Source organism: Oryza glaberrima, chromosome 1 (assembly GCF_000147395.1).
Source record: "Oryza glaberrima chromosome 1, OglaRS2, whole genome shotgun sequence".
In the NCBI taxonomy this organism is placed as follows: Eukaryota; Viridiplantae; Streptophyta; class Magnoliopsida; order Poales; family Poaceae; genus Oryza; species Oryza glaberrima.
Genome location: NC_068326.1, coordinates 25,599,295 through 25,620,934, shown reverse-complemented (window position 1 = coordinate 25,620,934; position 21,640 = coordinate 25,599,295). Strand labels below are relative to the sequence as shown.

General features: G+C 41.8%; 2 protein-coding genes across 7 annotated transcripts; one reads left to right on the top strand and one right to left on the bottom strand.

Annotated features, from left to right (window-relative positions):
- The first annotated feature begins 596 nt into the window (after window positions 1-596).
- On the top strand, window positions 597-6,930 carry LOC127773095 (CDP-diacylglycerol--serine O-phosphatidyltransferase 3-like). Of its 5 annotated transcripts, none has more exons than XR_008017509.1 (13): window positions 597-725; window positions 958-1,150; window positions 2,208-2,270; window positions 2,418-2,477; window positions 3,185-3,275; window positions 3,438-3,492; window positions 3,586-3,665; window positions 3,756-3,872; window positions 3,986-4,070; window positions 4,644-4,735; window positions 5,802-6,027; window positions 6,197-6,285; window positions 6,397-6,454. XR_008017509.1 is itself a non-coding variant. In XM_052299112.1 (13 exons), exons 2-13 carry the CDS (start codon window positions 999-1,001, stop codon window positions 6,519-6,521), a joined length of 1,263 nt encoding a protein of 420 aa, XP_052155072.1. In that variant the 5' UTR covers window positions 597-725; window positions 958-998; the 3' UTR covers window positions 6,522-6,930. The 5 variants fall into 5 exon arrangements, 4 of the variants coding, with proteins under 4 accessions (XP_052155072.1, XP_052155097.1, XP_052155077.1 ...); XM_052299112.1 differs by having other exon boundaries at window positions 5,802-6,055; window positions 6,397-6,930; XM_052299117.1 differs by lacking the exon at window positions 597-725 and having other exon boundaries at window positions 1,090-1,150; window positions 2,174-2,270; window positions 5,802-6,055; window positions 6,397-6,930.
- A 125-nt stretch (window positions 6,931-7,055) lies between these two features.
- LOC127773045 (origin of replication complex subunit 4) lies at window positions 7,056-11,564 on the bottom strand. Of its 2 annotated transcripts, none has more exons than XM_052299061.1 (16): window positions 11,229-11,564; window positions 10,921-11,146; window positions 10,511-10,567; window positions 10,168-10,215; window positions 9,940-9,990; window positions 9,817-9,860; window positions 9,653-9,716; window positions 9,376-9,462; window positions 8,992-9,083; window positions 8,818-8,899; window positions 8,203-8,288; window positions 7,996-8,105; window positions 7,747-7,839; window positions 7,607-7,671; window positions 7,369-7,512; window positions 7,056-7,232 (listed from the first exon to the last, which is right to left on the bottom strand). In XM_052299061.1, the coding sequence occupies exons 1-16, from the start codon at window positions 11,348-11,350 to the stop codon at window positions 7,191-7,193; spliced, it is 1,413 nt and encodes a 470-aa protein (XP_052155021.1). In that variant the 5' UTR covers window positions 11,351-11,564; the 3' UTR covers window positions 7,056-7,190. The 2 variants fall into 2 exon arrangements, with proteins under 2 accessions (XP_052155021.1, XP_052155026.1); XM_052299066.1 differs by having other exon boundaries at window positions 11,056-11,146; window positions 11,229-11,556.
- Between the last annotated feature and the right edge of the window lie 10,076 nt (window positions 11,565-21,640).

Genomic DNA, 21,640 nt, shown 5'->3' with positions numbered 1-21,640 from the left:
ATACGATTGTCTGATGTCAATTTATACGAAAGAATATGCTAGAGAAAAATGGACCCAAGAGTAAATTTCCTAACTTCTACTCCCTCTTTTGAACATTTTCCTAACTTCTACTCTTATTTTTCACGTGCGCGCTTTAACTTTTACTTCCTCTTTTTCTACGTGCATGTTATTTAAACTACTAAACGATATATTTTTAAATAAATCTATAGAAAAGTTTCCTTTAAAAAAACCATATTAATATATTTTTAGATTTTAGTTAATATTTAATTAACTATGCACTATTTAATCGTTCAATTTTACGTGCGCATTGAGAAGTCTCCACCAGCCTAAAGAGCATTTTGTAGGTGTACCTGACGTTTTCTACGCTGACTTACCCGCATATGATAAAGAATTTCATAGTATTCATGTGGGTATTTTGTCCAGAATTTCTTTGCAAACATCTCAAAGTGAAAATCCTTACCATGTTATAAACACACTTGACACTTGACAGATAAATGCATGCACATTGAGTGCCAGCTCGGGAGGCCCGCCGGGGACCTGACTACCTGATCTGCCACTGCCAGATGCCAGTGCGTCGGAGGTGGTACCCCCCGAGCTCCACCGCAGCCCAGCCCAGCCCAGCCCAGATGGAGGCGATGTAAACACAGACGACGCCGACGCCTGCCCATCTTCTCGACAGCAGAGACCGCCGTCGCTTCCACAGCATTCGGCTCCCATCCATCACCGTAAGCTTCTATCTGCTTCTTGCGATCCTTCTGCGATTCTCCGTCGAATTGATCAACCCTGTGAACCCCAATGCATTTGCTACTCTCTATCATGTCTCTGATAATTTGATTGATCCTGGTTCTAATTCTTACCCTCATTACAAGCGAGCGTTTGTTCTGATTACTGATTGCGATCCTGGTTTTTTTTTTATATATTGATCTCTCCATCCGAATTCTCTAACTGGCCATGCAGGTAGACGAGTAATCAACTCCATTGATGCCAGCGGTGAGGTGATGGAATATGGATCTAGTAACGATCAGAGGATGCAGGACATGGAAATATGGCCGTCGGACGGCGGCGGCGTGGAGGAATACGACCCGTGGACGGCTTGGCTTTACAAGCCACACACGGTCTCGGTTCTCCTTGCCGGCGCATGCCTCCTGATGTAAGTAGTCTAAATTCTCAAATACATGTGCAAGGATTGCTAGTATCTGCTTTTGCAAGAATTGTCTGAGCGTAAGGCTCTTAGGGATGTAGAAAATGGGTTAGTTTCTGTTAGTTCTTTGGAGCTTAATAGAGTTTATAACCGGTAAAATTATTTCTCAATGTGCAGATTAAATTGATATACTAATTAAGTTTGCTAGATGGTAGTAAAAGATATTAAGACTGTACTTGCTGCTCCAATTGGGAACTTAATATGGAAACCATATTTGATCCCTAACGTTTTTTGGTACGCTATGCTGAAAAATGGCAGAGAACTGTTACTGCAGCCTCTGGTATTTTTAACTGGTGTGGCTTTTGGACTTCTCAGTGATCCATATATGCATAGTTTGTGTGCCATTTGTCTTCAAAAGTAAATAGTACAAGGTATTGTGTCTTGTATGGGATACTTTCTGATGTTCAATGCCACTTCACCAAACATTTCATGGTTCAGTTGGAAATTCAGTATTCGCAATACAGGCAAACAACTATAAATCCATAACATCCACTGAGATTCTGCGCAGATTCTGGTTTTTAGCTTTTCTGTGTGAGATGTGGCTGGGATACTCAAACTCTGAAACAAACCATGTGTTTTAGTCTTGCTGGACTTGGACCACTCTCATACTAGTTACCTATAAGTTATAACCCTCAAGCGCTTGGAATAGGGAACAATTCATGGTAATTGGAAGTATGAAGAATCCAGCCCATTCTTTGAACTGGTTTCAGAGTAATGACACGAAATGAATGGCTACGATTTATTTAAGGACAGTTGCATCATGGCATGAAAAGTACTAGTTTATGCTTGAAAAATTCATAAACAATCATATATAAACACGAGTTCGTATTGGCTGCTGCTGCCTGTTACCAGTCATCTAACTTGGGTGCCAACCTATTCTATTCGTATACAAGAATTGACAATTTAACAGTTGTATTATTAGTAAAAAATGGTGTAGCTAGATCTGAACACCTTTCTTTACTTTCTCATCAGTCTGGCAGTTGGTTCACTTTTATTGTTCTCACAGCTGGGCAAGTGGGGTCCTTCATCCAGAGATTACAAGCTCTCATGATAAGGTCCCTATTAAAAGGTATTACACTGTGAAACACATTTACTCTAAATGATAAGAATTTGTAGGATGATTTCCAATATTATTGTTTTACTGGACTTCTGTTGATGGTATGTACTAGTAAGCAACAATGCCAGGAAACTGATTCACTCACTGACATTTTCTCAGGGGTGTCTGGGCTATGATCGCAGTTTTCCTAGCATACTGCACTCTCCAAGCACCTTCAACGTAAGTGAATTATCCCTTGTTAGGTAAACCATTTGTTAACAATTATCAGTGTAATAATTGTTTTTTGTCTGTCTCCAAATCTTTGCTATATTCCAATGGTAGTTAAATAAATGTTTTTTGCATTATTGTGTCCTTGTAGATCTTTCATGACCAATTCTTCTGCATTATGGTCCCCTATTGGCTAGGGAGATTGCTACAGTCATACATTTTATTATTGGCACTGGGTGCATTATTTAGGTAATTTTTTCTGGTAAAGTATTAAAAGATTGACATTGAAGGTGAAATGTTCTATCCTACCAAAAGCCCCGCATATATGCTTTCTAGTAAATGAGTTAAATCACATCATCTTGTCAGCAGGCATCCATTGGTCAGATATCAAATGAAATACGCTATTCTTTTCATATATGATATGTTTATGATTTAGCAAAGAAAACTCGCTCTGGCGATATTACATGTTTTTCATTTTACCAGCACCACAAAAGGCATCTATGTTCTTGATCTCACAAAACCAGATTCTCATAGTACATAATTGATTGGACCATTTACTACTTAGATTATGCTGATTTTCTGATGCAAGGAGAAGCACCTGATGTTTGGCCATTATGAGTAGATATACCTTTGTGAGAGTCTTATCTAATTTTGCTCTGTAAAGAACTATAAATACTTATGAGGATGCTAATTGATCAGGCTAATAATCTTTTGTACAGGATACTTATTAGGCCTCATCCTGCTGTGTGGCGTTTGGTGCATGGCATGGCTGTTGTGTACCTTGTTGCTCTAACTTTTCTTCTTTTCCAGGTTAGCTATGTCTACAGTTTATTGTATTCACTAACATGCTATTCTTAAAATTTACTCATTAGCCTTTCACTTGGACCATTTAAACTTGATGCTCAAGGTAGATATTGTAATTATGTGTTCAAATTTAGTCTGCTGTCTAATCTATATACCGTTTTCTTTTAGAAACGTGATGATGCGAGGCAGTTTATGAAGCACCTTCACCCTGGTCTCGGAGTTGGTAGAATATTTATGCAATACATTCACAAGGGAAAAATCACAATATCATCTATAGATATATATATTCTGATCATTTGTTTATATCAAAATGCAGAACTACCAGAGAGATCATATGGTTCTGACTGCCGTATGTATGTTCCAGAAAACCCTACCAACAGATTTATTAATATTCAAGTATGATTTTCCATACGAGCATCACTATTCACAACACTCATTTATTTTTAATGCTATTTCATCAAAATTGGTAATACGATGCACCTATAGGAGACATTGTTTGATGAATTTGTTATTGCCCATGTCTTGGGTTGGTGGGGTAAGGCAGTAATGATACGGAACCAACTTCTCCTATGGGTCTTGTCAGTTGGTTTTGAGCTCATGGAGGTTAGAAAAGCTGCCTTGACTAGTGAAATATTATTTCCTTTTATTTTAGCATATGTTCATTTAGTAAATTTTCATGAACTATTGTAACAATGCACACTTGATATCTTCTGCAGCTTACATTTAGGCACATGCTGCCAAATTTTAACGAGTGTTGGTGGGACAGTATTATATTGGATATCATGATCTGTAATTGGTTTGGTGAGATCTCTGTCTTTCAAGGCAGTATCTAAATTTACAATTCATCCATCTGGTTGTTATATTTCTGAATAAAAAAAATGTTATTATAGTCATACAAGTTAAAAGTATCAAAAGTTCTCACATAGCTGTTTCTTTTCTGGATGCTGATAGAGTGCTAGATTTAAGGATATCGAGTTGTCAGTGCAAAACATTAGAGGTACTGGTACAGATTAGCAGTGAATATGGGCTTTGTTATGTCGATGTTTCTCATGTTATTTCATATGTAGACTTGCTTGGTTGATTAGGACAGCTTGTCTGCAAGATAAATTTTTCGTGATTTTCAATTCTCAATCGGAACTTCACTTTTGATATGTGTAGCAGAATGCACTAACTAGGATGTCATTGCCTTGATACTGTTTTGTCTTGGCCTGAGTATGTAGAACCTTTGAAAAGGTTCACTGTGTTTTGTTATTATCATTTCCTTTTTTAAATAACGAATATGTACGGTCGTAATTCAGTGTATGAACATCAGAAGTTTTACTGTTGTTCCATCGAAATGTTTCCATTCAACTAGTATTTTGAATCTTGATACAGGTATTTGGGCGGGGATGCACACAGTCCGTTACTTTGATGGCAAAACATACGAATGGGTTGGACTGAGCCGTCAGCCAAGCATTATGGGTAAGGTATGCTCAATTGCTCAACGAAAACACATTAATAGAAGGCATATTCCTTTTTTTTTTCAGTTTTAATCTCTTAATTTGGTTATTGCATACCTAAAAAAAATGACCAGTGGTCCAAGTTTTTGCTGTTTTGTCCTGCTATTTTATCATCCTGACACAAATACTTTCACCAATGCTTGATTATGTGCGCCAATGCTGCTGCCATAAGATTTTTTTGTTTGATTATGCTGCTGCCATAAGATTGACGTTATGCAGACTGTTAGAGTGTTGAGTTAGAAGGCTGTGTATATCTTGATATAGAGGTTGTTGTTTTTTTCCCATTGTCAACAAAAGACTGTTCAAGTTAGACAACCTCTAGTGGACTTGGCAGAGTATTAACAAAAGATAAGTCATCCTATAACTGCATGTACTATGCAAGTGTAAAGATCTTAACTCCATGCATGGGAGATCCCAGGCAGAATCTGGGATTTTCCCAGTGGGACTGTACAATGAATTTCTGTTGCCGCAGAAGTCAGGCTGTCTTGTCTGCAGTTTGGTATCCTTAATCCCTGAATTTCTAAGCAAGTAATTATTCCACTTTATACCATTCTCTATACAATATACATCACTTAAATACTCTGACTACATGTGGGTCATATTCATATATAGTCTCATAAGTTTTTTTTTCAAGAAAAAAGAAAGCCTCGTAGATTATGAAAAACAATTGATCACTTCTAAGGCTCCAAGCTAAAGCTAACTGCCTAAAGGGTGAGAGTTGAGCAATTGAACTATGGGCTGCATGGAAGGTATTGGCTAATCAAAATACCTCCAACCATACGCACAGGGATACTAGCCAGAAATTGCTATATTTTGGGACGGAAGGAGTAGAATAGAAACATTAGGATAAGAATAGGAGTCTGGAACTGATTTGGTAGGATATTTTATGAATTGGACAGACAAATTCGTAAACCAGAGCATATGCATGTTTATCATGACCTCAAAATTATGATTTTGGTATCAGCTGGTTTATCCTGCGCAAGCTAGTCAAGTTCACTTTAAGTTCATTGGTTAACCACTTCCACTGTGGCAGGTAAAAAGGTCATTATGTCAGTTCACACCCGCTAAATGGGATAAGGATCAATGGCATCCTTTCATGGAGCCAAGGAGATTCATCCAAGTGTTCTGTCTCTGCGTCGGTTTCATGACAGTGGAACTTAACACCTTCTTCCTGAAATTTTGTCTCTGGATTCCTCCCAGGAACCCCTTGGTTGTGTATCGGCTGATCCTTTGGTGGTTAATTGCTATCCCGGCAATTCGTGAGTACAACACCTACTTGCAAGACAGGTCTTCTTGACATATAGATTATAATATCCTCCTACACCTTTTCTAGAATCATGAGTTCCCATCCCGGCTTTTGTTTATGGGCGTGCAATCTTTCTATTGATGGATAACTAAATATTTTTTTCAATATATCAATTATCTCAGAAAACCAGTGAAGAAGGTGGGAGCTTTTTGTTGGCTTTCGTTAGCTATATGCATGGTAGAGCTGCTTATATGCATGAAGTTTGGACACGGTGAGTTATTTTATAGTATATAGCATATTCTTGGCAAATTAACAAGGGCATACAGTTTATGTCGATACATGCTTGGTCAGTCTTTGTGCTAACATGAATCAACATAACCAGGTTTGTTTCAAGATCCAATGCCTACTTGGTTGATTACTCTTTGGATTTGTGTGGGGATTTCTCTTGCGCTTTTCTTGCTGGAATGGTCACGAAGGGATCACTTACGCTCAATAAAGCAGCTGTAATAGCTTCATCGCAGTGTTTCTGCTCCAAACCTTCTATTACCTTGTATTTGTTTGTTTTCAAGATAACTATACATAGCTAGTCTCTTTAACTAGACCTTAAGGTAGGCAAATTTTACTTGACAATAGTTCCGCCATTACAGGCCTGAGATTGCGAGAGTTTCAAGATAATTATAATATTTGGAACAATTTTATTTGATAAAAACAATAGCATTGCTATGCAACATGTGTTTGAGCTACTTATGAAACCTGAGCTAGATTCTCGGTATCAACGCATGCATAGGATGACAGGATTGGTTGAATGTGTATGATCTACAGAACTGAGGACAACAAATGTTCGTCCTAGGACGCTTGTCATGAGCACAAAACTGATGGTGTCAATTTTCCATGGTAATCCAGTTAAAGTTTTACTAGCACAGTAGTGCACTAGTGCGTTTACCTTGCGTTGAACTTCTCAAGTATCATCCATGCACACAAGAGGGAGGGCATCGAGTGAAATGGTGTGTTGTTAGTTTGTTACCTTGCCAGAGACCGATATACCTTTTTCATCTTCAAGGTAAATTTCTCTTTGCAGTAGATAGGATGTTCCAACACGGTGTTAGGGAGTAACAAAGAAGAAAGAAGTATGCCAGCACTTGAACCAGTATCAACTTAGCAAACATATAGAAACTTTTACATGTATCTTTCACGGTCAAGAAGCTTCTGCAAAACAGCCTGCAAAAGTAAACCAGAGCACCATCATTCACAAAGCATGACAACCTGTTAGCGTATTGAGATAGAACGGCAAGCCACAAAAGGGGTAAGGATCAGATGATCGTTAAATTGGAAAACACGTGGACGTTTAACTCACAGGGCAGGTCGTGTTCAACTTGAGGGACTCAGCAAGCTCACGTGAAGATATCAGAAGTTTGACAGGACGATATTCAAGCGCCTGATTTCTCCCTTTGTTGTCTGCAAAGCTAATCAACTCGCGATCCAAAAGATGCTCAAAAGCCTATATCGAAGGGGGAAAAAAAGTTGTAATTTTTTTATATTGAAATTTCAATATAATGGAAGGTTCATGAATTCTTGATTGTGCTAATACTTACTCTAAAACAAACAGTGTGTGAATATTTGTCCGACGTTTTGTAGGCATCCTGCACAGATTTGTACTCTGACAGACAACCAGTTCATCAACTTACTTAGTCTTTCCTATGACTGAACACAAATGGAGAGGAACAGATTCTACCTTTCATAATAGTGATAAAGTTGTATGAACTTTTCTCCTTATCTTCTAGCCTGTTCATGCATACAAGAATGTATAGTTCCAAAATGGAGAGATCTGCTATCGAAATTTCAGTGTCAGAAATATGGTGCCATTCATGTCCACTGTTTTATGGTGTGGAGTAATGAAGGTAGCTTTGTTTTAGCATATAAATCAATACAGCGAACAATTCCATCCTACATAAGTAAATGAGGGACAACAAACAAAATAGACCTTGCAAACTGTCCATCTTAGGCTGCCTCTGCATCGAAGATAGCGCATTCATGAAGCTTTGCATTGACAGAAGTCCAGAATCTATGTCCATGTATGACACCACTCTGAAACTGAAGGTTTCGTTCTCCTATATTTAACTGAGTACTAAAAAGTGTGGAAATGTGAAGAAAAGGGAGGATAAAAAAAAGAAGCTGCTGAAATACTTACAGAAATCTAAGGATGTGGCTTGTTGTTGCGTCAGCATCAGTGAGGGAGCTGAGAATTCCTTTGAACTTTTTGTCATTGAAAATGCTCTGAAGTGTATAGGATAACATAAACCTTGGGGGGGATTAGTTCCTTATATTGCATTGAACTCTAAAATCCCACATTGTCATTATGACAAAGGTGGATCCAAGCCCATGTCACTGAGACAATGAGTGGCATGAGAATGTTAACTTTCAGCAGCATACAAGGAAATCCCAAGCTTTTAATGCAATTTTCTGCACTACCTTACCTAGTTGATTATATGGATTACAATTTTGTTTTGCACAATAACACAAACAATATTACAGAACTTGATGGGATGATCACATACAGTTCCATTTAGCCTAAGAAACAGTGCCATTGCCAGTTTGCCACCATGGCTTCTTTTTAGCATAGAAAAGAACACATTCAGCATCCATTCTTGGAATAAGAAACAGAAAAACTGCCCATAAACAAAACACTCTGTGGGTATTTGTCAGCCTATTCAAATATGATTGCCATGAGGATTATAAAGCAAGAACAGTGACCTGCAGGTTTTGTAAGCACATAAAGTGACATGTCACATTGAGCAAAGGATACAGTAATCCGTGCATTGTACTCCCTGACATACTTTGTTGGTAAGGGAGAATCTTCAGGAAGTGCTAGCAAGTGCTCCATTAACCTGCAATCATTCAAATGTCAAAAGATGGATTGAATAGAGATCTTGAGAAACAGTGAATGTTTTAGCCTGAAAAAAAAATGCACAAGGCTAACCTCTGTAAACTATCCACTGAAGAAGGAACAAACAGAAGCTTCCTATGAGAGAACCGGGATCTAACCCTTTTCTCTAGGAGTTGGTCTGCATCCTAAAAATGAATTGATATTACAAAACAGCTCACAAAGGAAACAGTAGATTTTTCGTAGAACTATCAATGTCTAAAGTTATTAGCCACTTCAATCCCAAGTACAGCGTTGGTATCATTAATTACCACAATGCATGTGACACATGCTACTGCACTAATGCATATTGTGTATCAACTACCACACGATTAAGAGGGTCATCTGAAACATGGGAGATGGTGATCTTATGACAGTGTACTAGCACACAAATTACAAACGGCTAAGATGCAGAAACATGGGAGAGGATATATTTCATACCAATCGGCAACTCACACCAATAACAACAGCTTGTGAGGTGAGAGATTGCATTGCATCAAGTAAGCTATAGAGTAACCTCTGCTTCCCCTGTAATAGGAAACCATAAATAGAATCATCTGTTATCCTGTTATCTAAAAATTGCCAGCAGCAATTGTAGAAAGCAAGCTATTCCTGTAAGACAAATGTCCCATAAACCATGACGTGCTACAATTCTATGCATCTAACATTCAGCATGAATTAAGTATAGTTAAACCAGAATGCATGTATTTGTTTCAACCTGAGCAAAGAGGTCAAACTCTTCTAGGACAAAAATTATTGTCTTGTGAGCTAGTCCACACTCCCTGCAGAAGAGAGGATACAGATGACTGGACATAAATTTCAAGAATCAAGGAGTATGTCTCTATGATGTACAGATGCTCATCATCTTAACACTTCACTTACCGTAACATGTCAATCATGAATTCCGTGTTGTCATCTGAAGAAGCCTAAAAGAGATAAGATCTTTTAAAATGGTAGAGAGAACAATAATTGAGTGAGGTGAAGGCTAGAGTAGACACCACACACCATTTTGGAAAATGATAACTGATGTTCCAAACAAAGTTGCCTCGCAATTTCCTTAAAAGCAAAGTAACAAAAGCATTAGCATGGCTGCATTGGAGTTGATAAAGCATAGAAACAACTATGAAGTTAACTGAATTGGTGGACAGGAGTTAAGAGAGAGGGAGATTTGGTTTGGAGGGCATGTGGAATACGGAAATTGAACCAAAAAAGCTGGCATCAGAAAGCTCTAACCTTCGTGGCACAGTTGTCATCACTATGTAGCATCCCATTCAGCCTGATCTGAAAAAAGTTTGCACAATAATCCAACTGAACTACAAGTTAACAAAGTCTAACTAATTGTGCATTATGATATATTGTCCTTTTGGCTAGGCCATGCATTTGGGAACATAAAAATATGCAAGGAGTTTCTACATTTATCCTTGTCCCCTTCCGCCCTAAAGCGCCCTGAAACAAACTATTTTCTCGTAACATGTATGTTTATTTCACGGCCAACGTAGGTAAATCATCGATCGTGTATTACGCAAATACATGGATACATTTCTAGCAACAAGTAAAATATAACGTTTATACATACCACTGATATTGCATCAGGATGATCCTTCTTCAGATCATCTAGAACCATGTCGACCACCTGCGAAGAATTGAAATCTCAGACCCTGTTTAGATGGGACTAAAACTTTTAAGTCCCTATCACATCGGATGTTTGGACACTAATTATAAATATTAAATGTAGACTATTAATAAAACCCATCTATAATCTTGGACTAATTCCTGAGACGAATCTATTGAGCCTAATTAATCCATGATTAGCCTATGTGATGCTACAATAAACATTCTCTAATTATGGATTAATTAGGCTTAAAAAATTTGTCTCGCGAATTAGCTTTCATTTATGTAATTAGTTTTATAAGTAGTCTATATTTAATACTCTAAATTAGTATCTAAATATATGGACTAAAGTTAAGTCCCTGATCCAAACACCACCTCAGTCCATGCCGAAACAACCCATAGCGTAAAGTCGTAGATCGCCCACTGACACATTTCGTCGAACACCACCCCCGCATCCGAGAAAACCGCTGAAAGTGGGGCAGAAGAGTATACTAGGAAGGAAAACCTCACCGCGGCTTTTCCGCAGCCGCGGGGGCCGAGGAGTAGGACGGAGTTGTTGCAGGCTTCGGAGACGGAGCTGGCGACGAGGTACTTCAGCTTACTGTGCCCAACCCAGAACAAAGCGCGTCAGTCGCGAGGACTCCCGGGCTGATTTCGCGGGAGGGGGAGCGACTCTGGCTGACCTGTAGTTGGTGTCCGGCGAGGACCTGAGGGCGGAGTGGACGACGGCCTGGTCGCAGAGCCTGCCGCGGAGCACGGCCTGCGCTTGACTCGCCACGGACGCAGCCGCCGCCGCCGCCGCCATGTGAGTTGGAAGGAGTTGGGGATCGGGGGAAGGAGGAGGAGGAACAGCCGCCACAGCGCGGGGTGGGGCGCGGGAAAAATTAGGAGGCGGCGCGTCGGATTCGCGCCACCTCCCCACCGGGCTAGCGCCGTCTCGTGACGGCGTTACGGGTGGGTGAGCGGCCGAGCCGCGCGGGGCGACTCTGCGAGGCTGAGCGGCTGGGCTGGTGTTCCACCGCTTTGGAGATTGGACTCTGGGTGGAGGGGTCCAGCCTGGGGAATTTAACTATTTGCCACTGTTAAGTACATTACTTAGAGCAAGTATAATAGTGAGCTGTAAACCTACTATAAACTTATGTGGAGAAGAGATGTAACAAAAAGTTAAGAGTGTTGGCTCTTATGCAAGGGCTAGCTTAACACAAACTCTAAGACAAATACAATTAGAGCAGGTACAATAGCAGGCTATAAGCCAGCTGCAAACATATTTTAAGGAGATAAATCAGGAGAGAGAAGAGCAGCGAGCTACAGATTTGTAGCCAGCTGTAGCACGGACTCTAAGACGCAGTGTCTATGACAGGTGGGACTAGGTATTAATAATGTAGTATGTAACTATTGTATGAATGAGCTATTAGATTGGTTATAGATGAATTGGAGCTAGTAGTTGGCTATACTATTGAACTTGCTCTTAATGTATAAGTGAGAGATAGAGAGATGAGAAGAAAATTGTAGCCAACCTTATAGCTAATCTATTATATGTGTTGGCTTTAAGATTGGCTAATAGTAGGAAGTGAGCTATATTATTATCTTGCTCTTATTCAAATGCCTCTTCTAGATTCGTGCTTAATTATTTATCATTTTTTCTACGTGGCGAGCCATTGTGGTGTGCTCGCGTGGAAAGTGACATGGACCCCCTCCCCGTCAGGCCCTCCCCTCTCTTTTTTTCTCCACCTATGGCCGCCGTATCTCCTCCACCTCGGCTCGCCTCGCCACTTACAGGCGCTGGCGACCGCGGCTGCGGGGTGGGCAAAGGCGGCCACGGGTTCTTGCCGCTTTCGGAGTTGCTCCGATGGAGGAGATCCTTCAAGAACCTCCACTTGCGCGAGCTTCTTGACGACAATGAGGAAGCGGAGAACAACGACGACCGCGATGTTGACAGGGCCGCTACGGCTTCCTCGGGCCCAGAGGCGTGCGTGCACCGGAACAGACGATGAGAATGGTGATAACCATGTGCGGAACGGGGAGTGGGAGCGGCTTCAACGATAGATGAAGAAGGGGGAGTGGGAGTGGCTCCGGCGATGCACGGATCGAGGGAGACAGGTTCACACGGATCTCGGGATGCGGATCACGAGACGCGCTACCGTGGCGGCGCTGCTGCTGTTGCTCACGCTCGTCGTTGGGGCGGTGGTGGCGTAGGACGCGGGGCTTGGGGACGTGGCGCTTGAGGAGACCATGGTGGCGGCGGCGCTCGTGGCCGAGCTAGGCCAACTCAGGGCGAAAATCTCCGCTTTAGATGTGTCCGTGTAATGGCTACGCTCAATTCAAGCTCCGGCGAGGTGGAGAAGAAGGAAAGTGGAGGGGCTGACGGGTGGGTCCACATCGTTTTTCACGTGGACACGCTATGATGGCTCCTCACGTAAGCAAAAGTGATAAATAGTTAAGAAATGACCCCTCCCTTCAGTGATAAATTATTAAGCGTGAATTTAAGACACTTATTTGGACAAGTGGCAAATAGTTAAATTCCCCTTCCAAGCCTCCCATGGGCCACGAGCACGATACGAGCACGACACGACACGAGGCAGTTTCGTCTCATCGTGTAAATCGACAGCGGTCGAGGCTTTTGCTGCATCTTTGCGGCCAACGAGGAAAGGCGAGCTGAGCCGGCAAGGCAAGGCGGGGGGCTTTGTCACACCAGTCACGCGCGGCAGGGCAGCGCAGCGCAGGCGGAAAGATCATATGCGCTTGGATTTGACTCATTGTATCGATAGATCCCTGCTGTTTATGCCGTAGTAGCTCACAGGGCCTACACGCACGCGGCTAGCTGCTGCTCCTGTGACTGATGTAACTCGCTACTGTGAGCCGTCTGTGGCGCTTGTTTGGACCCTGTCTCGCGCTAGCTAACTAACTGCATGCCTTGTCTTTGCTTATATGAATAAGTTGCTGGGGGAGATAATTACAGCGTGCTCGCGCCGGTACGATGTGCGTGCGTGATGTCTCTGGGTTGTAAAGTTTGCTAGCGCAGCACATCGCGCGGCGGTTGTTGGCAATCGATCGCGCGACCGGGCGCGCGGCCGCCCTTATGCACGGCAACGGCAACGCCCCCACCGGCCACCACGAGGAGAGAGGCGAGGAGAACGAGGCGCGCGGTCGAGCGCAGCCGGGCCACGCATGGGCGTGTGGACGCCGACGCATGGCGCGCACGCCTACCAAAACAGGGAAGGGGAGAATGGGCCGGCCGGGGAAAGAAGGGCGGGAGGAGCGCCTACTACTCCGCTAGCTTGCCCCCACGCCGCTCGCGCGGGTCCAGGTGATTCCGCACGCGCCCGAGCCCCGAGCAGTGGCGAGCCGTCGTGTCGACGAGCCGTTGGCGATGAGGGGGTTTGAGTGCTCAATCATTTAGTACTTGGATTAGAAGCAACTTGCGCGATCTTTTGGTGTTAATGGCCGGCCGGCCGTGCGCGCCTTTCACCTTTTCTCCCGTGACGCGCGAATCGTAGGATCTTGGCTTATTTTGGCTTATATATATATACTTAAAAAAAAATATCCGTGCATTGTAATAGGTAAAGGTTAGTTTAATAATAATATTATTATATGGTTTAACTAAGGTGAAATTCAATGTGGCAATTCGCTTGGATGTTTTTTTTAAGTCATGAGCTGTGGTTATGAGTCTGATCGTCTCAAATTAGCTTGCGAGTTTTTTTTAAAAGAGATTTTTTTATATGACTTTTTCTGTATTTTCAAAAACGAACGAATTTAAAAACCGACTTAAATATAGATATGTATTTTCAAAAACGAACGAATTTAAAAACCGACTCATACACGAATAGTGTACCAAAGTATCGGTAAAACATTTTCAATTTTTATAGTAGTATAGATATAGATATAGATATATATTGCCGTGAAATTCACGGCCGGACGATTCAACGAGAGAGCTTAAGAAATGCATCGCTTCAGCATTATTTTCTTGCGAGTTTATCGCGAACGTACCCGATCTTTTGCTCGTTTCCAGTCTACGATTAAAGAGGGAGGGCGTCGCATGCATGCATTGCATTGCTTGGCCACACAAAACAAGAAATTACAACAGAAAAGGTAAGGAGAAAAGGGAGCTCCGGCTAGGTAAGCTGGACACACAGGAAGTACGTACGCATATATTCCGGAATGGGGCCTTTGTGCTGCAAAAGCGCCCTGCGTTTATTTTTGACTCCTCCCCTTCGTCCTAAAGCGGCCATCATTCTCATGATCCAACAGACCGGCCGGGATGCCCGCTCGCCCGCCTACCGCCCTTGCATTAGAGCAAGTTTAATAGTATAGCAAATTGTTGGCTACAAAACAACTATAGCTAATCTAACAGTCCAATAGTTAACTATAAAAATATGCTACACCATTAATATCCGGTCCTACCTCTCATACACACGTAACGTCTTTGAGTCCGTATTGTAGCCAGCTACAAATCTGTAGTCCGCTTTCTTCTCTCTCTTCTCTTTTCTTCTCGATATACAGTTATAGCTGGCTTATAGCTTGCTATTGTACCTGCTCCTAGCCCAGCACACGCGCGGCGCTGCCCAAAACACGCACAAACCACTGGGCACACTGCGCGCGCGGTCGCGAGCACGTACGCGCCCGCGCGCGCAGGCGCAGCCGGCCGGCATCCGCATGCGCCAACCAACCAGCCAAGCGCGCGCCCGAGCAAGAGAGGCCTCCCAAAGAGGGAGCCCCCGCGGGAGAATCTGCCCGTTTTGACCGCTTTTGCGCGAGAGTAGATGCATCCGTGCATATGCATGCACGCTAGACGCAGACTGAACCTGTACGATTTGGCACAATGCATGGCATGCCGTGCTGTATATATCCATGCATGCATGCACGTTGCTGACTGCTGAGATTGTGCGTGCCTGGGCATATATGTTCGTCGCGTCGAGAGTTCGAGATGCAACTGTGCAAGGGAATCCCTGAGCAAAGCAAAGCTCCATATATATGTGCAATTGTGCTGCGTGCGTGCAGCACGTACGGCGCGACCGGCGGCAGCGAGCTGCAAGTATAGGAGCATCGATGCGCTAGCTAGCTAGCTGCCGCCTGCGAGAGCATGTGTGCGCGTGCGTGCGCGTGTGCTTTGTTTGTGGTTGCATGCATGGATGCATCGGCCCCTCCTGTTGCCCGGCCGATTGCTGCGAAGTGACATGGCCCTGCACCTGAATCTCCACTAGCTCGTGTGTGTGCCTTCGCTTTGCTTTGCCTTCTGTAACGTTTGTCTCCGAGAATATTCGCTAGTAGTCGACACTACTGGGCCGCGCGCCGTACGTGCGTCTTGTATGTGCATTGCCAGAAAAATTCTTCTCCTTTCGCTGTTCGATCGCGTTGCTGTCTATTGTTCATTTGTCCTGTGAATTACCCATATGCTAGCTGAATGTATGTGCAGCATCATGTAGTATGCATGGAATTATGCTCTGCAAGCAATGTAATGCACGTGCTTCATAGGGGAAGGAAATGTAAACTGGATTCATTCACAATGCCCAATGCGTTCGTCTCTATCTAGCTTCTTTTCTTTAAACCATGTATGGGATGAACAGTTGAACACTGCAAAATGCAGAGCTGTAGTACACGTTGGTTGTTATAAAATTTAGTAGATATAGCGGAATAATGACTAACTTTTCCGATCGTTTCAATCATCGATCACCCAAGACACATCAGAAGACGATACGGGAGCCCACGATATTTGTTAATGAAATTGAACCGAAGCCTACATCTCTGAAGCTCTGATTATGAGCGCTTCTCCCCAATAACATAGCATCTAGTCTTTACGAGTCTTATGGTCTCGCCGTCATCATCTTCCTATGTGTTTACGTTTAATTGTAGTCGTCATGGTTATATTATGATGCTCTCTGTTTAAGAGAGAGCCAATAATAATATTCAACTCTAATTCTATCCTATACATATTCTAACTTCAACGAGTTTAACTTATAATTGAACTAGTATATTCGAACCTAGCTATTCTAACACTAGTAGACTAGTAGAATTACATGACGGGTGCTACCTCCAATGATAACAAACATGATTTGAATCACCGGTGATAAACAAACCACCGCAGCTTTCTCTTCTATCATGGGGTGAATCCTTTTCTACACACACCGAAACATTGTTCACCTTTAGGAAAGCAAGAGACACCGTTCCTCTGATCGGCATCTAGCTATATGATAGAGTATTACTATTACCCCCCCTCTATGTGCAGTCTGAAAGCAGAAAGAGGAGAGAGAGATGTAGACAAATAAAAGGAACGGGTGAAGCTTCCATCACTTCCTAAGTGAGTGAGTGGCATGCACACGCAAAGGATTGTCTAGTCGTAACACCGTTCTTAATTAAACTAGTCCTAATCACACTAACTGACAAACCTCATGGCTATAGCTCCCACTACACAAAACAGTGCATGGTAGTATCTTAATTACAGCAAGTTTAATATATACATACTCCCTCCATCCTATAATATAAGGGATTTTGAGTTTTTACTTGCAACGTTTGACCACTCATCTTATTTAATTTTTTTTGAAATTATTATTTATTTTATTTGTGACTTATTTTATTATCTATAGTACCTTAAGTACAACTTTTCGTTTTTTATATTTGTAAAAATTTTTTGAATAAGACTAGGGGTCAAACGTTGCAATCAAAAACTCAAAATCCCTTATATTGTGGGACGGAGGGAGTAGTTCAGTTAGTTACCAACTCCAAAAGCTCCATTGGTTGCTTTAATAAACAAAAGAAAAATTCAAAATTCAAAATTGCAAACTTATTTTTAAAGTTAATTTAAGATATTTTTAACATGATTTCTTTTTTATATTGATTGTTAAGTTGCTACGAACACATGTACATTTTACCTACTAACTAATTTTTATTCCTTAATAAGTTAATTTGGCTTATTAAAAAAATATGGGCCAACAAAAAGGACCTAATTAAATTATCTATATCTATTTTAATACTCAATTTATATAATAGTTGCCTATAAATATATACTACACTCATCAATACCACAATACCTAGTCATACCTTTAACACACAAAATGTTTTATAATCAGTACTGCAACTGACTATAAATTTGTAGTCCATCTCTGTTTTCTTTTCTCTCTTACTTATCTGTTTTTACATGTGTTTACAGCCGATTTATAGTATACTATATATTGTACTTGCTCTTTAAGTTCCTTTTCTGGCTAGACAAAGCTTATGATTAATTACTTATTGTTAACTCCATCCATCTAGGCAGTTTATTCTACCGATACATCGGTAAGAGAGTTTCCAGACTGGTTTTGGGTTGAATGATCCACTAACAACGCTACCAATTTTGTTATTCTCCTAGATGATCAAGTGGGTTGTTAATTAACAGGTGAAAATAAACTGTACCTTAGAAATTTCGTCTCACTGATAAATGGTCCACCCCATGCCAGTCTTGCATCATAGTAAGAGCAAGTTCAATAGTATAACCAACTACTACCTTCAATTTATCTATAGCTAATCTAATAGCTCATTCATACAATAGTTACATACTACACTATTAATATCTGGTCCCACCAGTCATACACACACTGTGTCTTGGAGTCCGTGCTATAACTGGTTACAAATCTGTAGCTCGCTGCTCTTCTCTCTCATTATTTATCTTCTTAAAATATATTTGCAGCTGGCTTATAGTCCACTATTATACCTGCTCTAAGAGTATATCATACGAACAATGAGCTGTTTATTTTCCTTGCTCACCCCAAGGTGCCTTGGAGTCCGTGTAGGTGCGTTTCGCGTTCCCCACAAACATGCCTCCCATCATACTTTGTTTAATGTTAGGCCTATCAATCTGCATTTCTGCACACACACTCACACAACAAACATTCCATTTACTAGTAAAACACTAAACTTGTCCCATCCTGTCCCCACATTTATATTAGGCCGGGTGAATCTTAGTACTCTATATGCACGGTATATAATTGCTCAAGCAATGCCAAAGCTCACAAAGAAAGACACCAAAATTAATTGCTGTGAATTCAATTCTACAAAAAATACTACCAGTCCCACATAATGAGTGCTATAAAATGAATATGTCTCCGTGTATGGACCAAGCTAAGACAAGACCATAATGCACATAACATGACCATGTAGGCATATATGTACTGTGCAATGGTACAATACAATGAATTCTTTGCGGTTGCTCGGAAAGGTGTACACACTTTGTCAGGCTCTTCTGTAGCTGTAGCAATTTTACCCCTTCTCTCTTTAAGCCCCTTTCTTTCTCTCTCCCTTGTAGCCATGTGAGTATATAAACACATCGCCCTAGCTTTTCTCTATTGTCTTCTTCTTCTACTTCTCATCACCCCCTTACACTAAACTTTGCAAAGTGAGACCTCCTTTCGTCTCAAGGAAATGCCTCATCTTGCTGCTTTTCTTCCTGCCCCAATGGAGCTCGGCGCCGGTGCAGCCACTGCTGCTGCTGCTACGACCTCCTGGCTAGCATCTGAGAATCCAAGAGAGGAAACGTTGGAGGGAAATGAGCCTCACAGATAGGAGAAGAGTTGGCGAGCATCTTGTATTCGAGCTCTCACCACGATCTCTCCTTCTGCTCTAGCTACATTTGGAGCATGATGAGGGCAAACGGCCGGTGTGAGCGTGTGGGGAATTGAGGCGTCATGGTCCGAGATATATAAATATCTCTAGGTATCTTAATTAATTAGCTTATTATTATTAGTTCTAGATTACTCTCGATGTTTTCTTTTGTTTCTGTTTTTTTTCTGGTGTATTGAGAGGCTGTAAGTGACGCATTCTTGGTATGGAGCTTGTTTGTGATGTTCAGACATCTTAACAGCCTTCTTGAGTAACATAGTGTGAAGAGTTGGAGAGAGTCTTTAAGCCTAGAATGCATCATTTACACTTTGTAATGCATGTAATCTTCCTTTTTTCCCCCGATTTCCTCGTTTCTGTCTCTGCCTATTGTATTCTACTAGTATTGTTACTTAGTAGGAACTTGAATTTGTATCTATATATGCCGATTTTATATTTGAACTTACTGAATAATACCCATCTTCTGTATCAATTTTTCTCTACATGACTACATCCAATGCGTGAGGCCCTGAGAAATAGTCTAGCTAGCCATAGTACTGTAAATCTGTAATGTGTATTGTAATTGTAGGGTCGTCGTCGCAGGAAACTGATGTTCTTCGTTTCTATATTATTCCCATCACGAGAAAACATGTTATGTTTCTCTTGAAATTTTATTACTTATTGCTACCTCAAATTTAACATGCATGTATTCATGTGCTCGGCCCATATACTGATATACATCAAGAAAGCTCCCTTTGATAAATGATAAGTACATGCCCAAATTCCCTATCCCCACAAGCACTCCCTATCCTAAATGTAGGCTACCTCAGAAGTGTTTAATGCATCTGTTTAATTACACCCACAATCAATTAGCATTATGAACATTCTTCTTCCAAACCAGCTAGCTGCAGGGAGAATAAAGATCGAGGAATTGTAGGTGGTACCACACACACAGTGAGGCCAGAGCAAGAGACGAGATGAGTGCAGGGCACTGCATCTATGACACCTCCCTCCCCCCCCCCTCTCTCTCTCTCTTCAAGTGGATGAGAGAGAGATCCATTCCATCTCCATCCACACACACACAACTTACACTAACCTGCTGTGTTCTAGACAGCATACAGGGGTGGCCTTGAATGCGTTTCACCGTTCTACATCTGCTACCGCCTTGTGTGGTTGGCGCAGTGGCCTGCCCTGATCTGATTGGTCATATACTACTACGCTGCATTGGCGCTGCATGCGTGTACATGCATGCAGGGGCGGTGTGCAGTGCAATAGACCAGCTCCTTGTGCCGCCTGTGATGTGGGCTACTACTCCTACTATAGTAGTAGCTAGCGTGGTCTTCGCCTTTGCTGCATTTGCAATTTTGCAATGCAGAAGCAACAGAATGGGCTGGCCGGCTGGCCGGCTGAGCTACTACTGTCCGAGGCAGCTGCGGCTGAGCTGCACAGTGGCGCTCAGATAGTATGCTGCTCGTCTCCTCTCCACAACCATTCAAAACTCTGGCTGTTAATGCTTGTTGCAGGGAATATTCAGCGGCTGTGCAGGAGCCTAATGCATGCAACCACTGTACTACCTCATTTATGGGGACCTCCTCTCCTTTGCTTTTAATTAGAGTGGCAGCACTTCCTGCACCAGACTGATCCATGCATACTCCTCTCCATCTAAAAATAAACCAACCTTTCATATTAGAATGTGGCATATTCTAATATAACGAATTTAAAAATACTCTATATCCAAATTCATTATTGTCTAAATCCGTACTAGAATATGTCACATTATAGTATAAAGTTGATTTATTTTGGGACAGAGAAAAGTTCATATACTCCATTGGTACTATGATAAATAAATTTAATATAAGAAGTGATACATCTTATTACTACATATCTAAATAACTATTCCCTCCGTTTTAGGTTATAAGACTTTCTAGCATTGACCGCATTCATATATATGTATATGTGCCTAGATTCATTAACATATATATATGAATGCGGGCAATACTAGAAAGTCTTATAATATAAAACGAAGGAAGTATTATTTAAATTTGTAATATTAGAATGTGTTGGTACATTTGTTTATTTAAGAGCGGCGAGAGTACTCCATAGTCCATCCATGGTACTACTGGCCCTCCCCTCCCTTGGGCCACTGAAACAAGCTGCCGCCGCTGGCTTCTGCTGCATGCATTAGATGGCTAGAGGTACAAGAAGAGAGAGCTAAATTAGCAAAGGCTTGGCACAACCAACATGCTATACTACTCCAACTAGCATATCCCCACACTGCAGGGCTGCAACATCGATCAACATCTTGCATGCTTGCCTCTTACTCCTGCGTTGGCATCTTGTGCTTGGCCCTCTCATCTCATCTATCTCATGTGAGTGCTCATGCAGGAGAAGACAGACCAGAGAGAGCGACACAACGTACGTGAGAAGAGAATGTGTGTGTGTTTAATTAATGGCCAAGAAGAGGTTAAGCACCTGCGTGTGGTTGTACGTATCCAGATTAATTTGTAGCTTTGTGAGGAAGTACTACACA

What these genes read in the sequence shown, in the direction of transcription:
- LOC127773095 (XM_052299112.1), top strand. Translation starts at nt 999, where the DNA reads ATGGAATATGGATCTAGTAACGATCAGAGGATGCAGGACATGGAAATA. An exon ending in GCCGGCGCATGCCTCCTGAT is followed by an intron (nt 1,151 to 2,207) that starts GTAAGTAGTCTA and finishes TTGTTCTCACAG; the next exon opens with CTGGGCAAGTGGGGTCCTTC. An exon ending in CATGATCTGTAATTGGTTTG is followed by an intron (nt 4,071 to 4,643) that starts GTGAGATCTCTG and finishes ATCTTGATACAG; the next exon opens with GTATTTGGGCGGGGATGCAC.
- LOC127773045 (XM_052299061.1), bottom strand. Translation starts at nt 11,350, where the DNA reads ATGGCGGCGGCGGCGGCGGCTGCGTCCGTGGCGAGTCAAGCGCAGGCC. An exon ending in AGTTATCATTTTCCAAAATG is followed by an intron (nt 9,861 to 9,939) that starts GTGTGTGGTGTC and finishes TATCTCTTTTAG; the next exon opens with GCTTCTTCAGATGACAACAC. An exon ending in TCAGTGGATAGTTTACAGAG is followed by an intron (nt 8,900 to 8,991) that starts GTTAGCCTTGTG and finishes GAATGATTGCAG; the next exon opens with GTTAATGGAGCACTTGCTAG.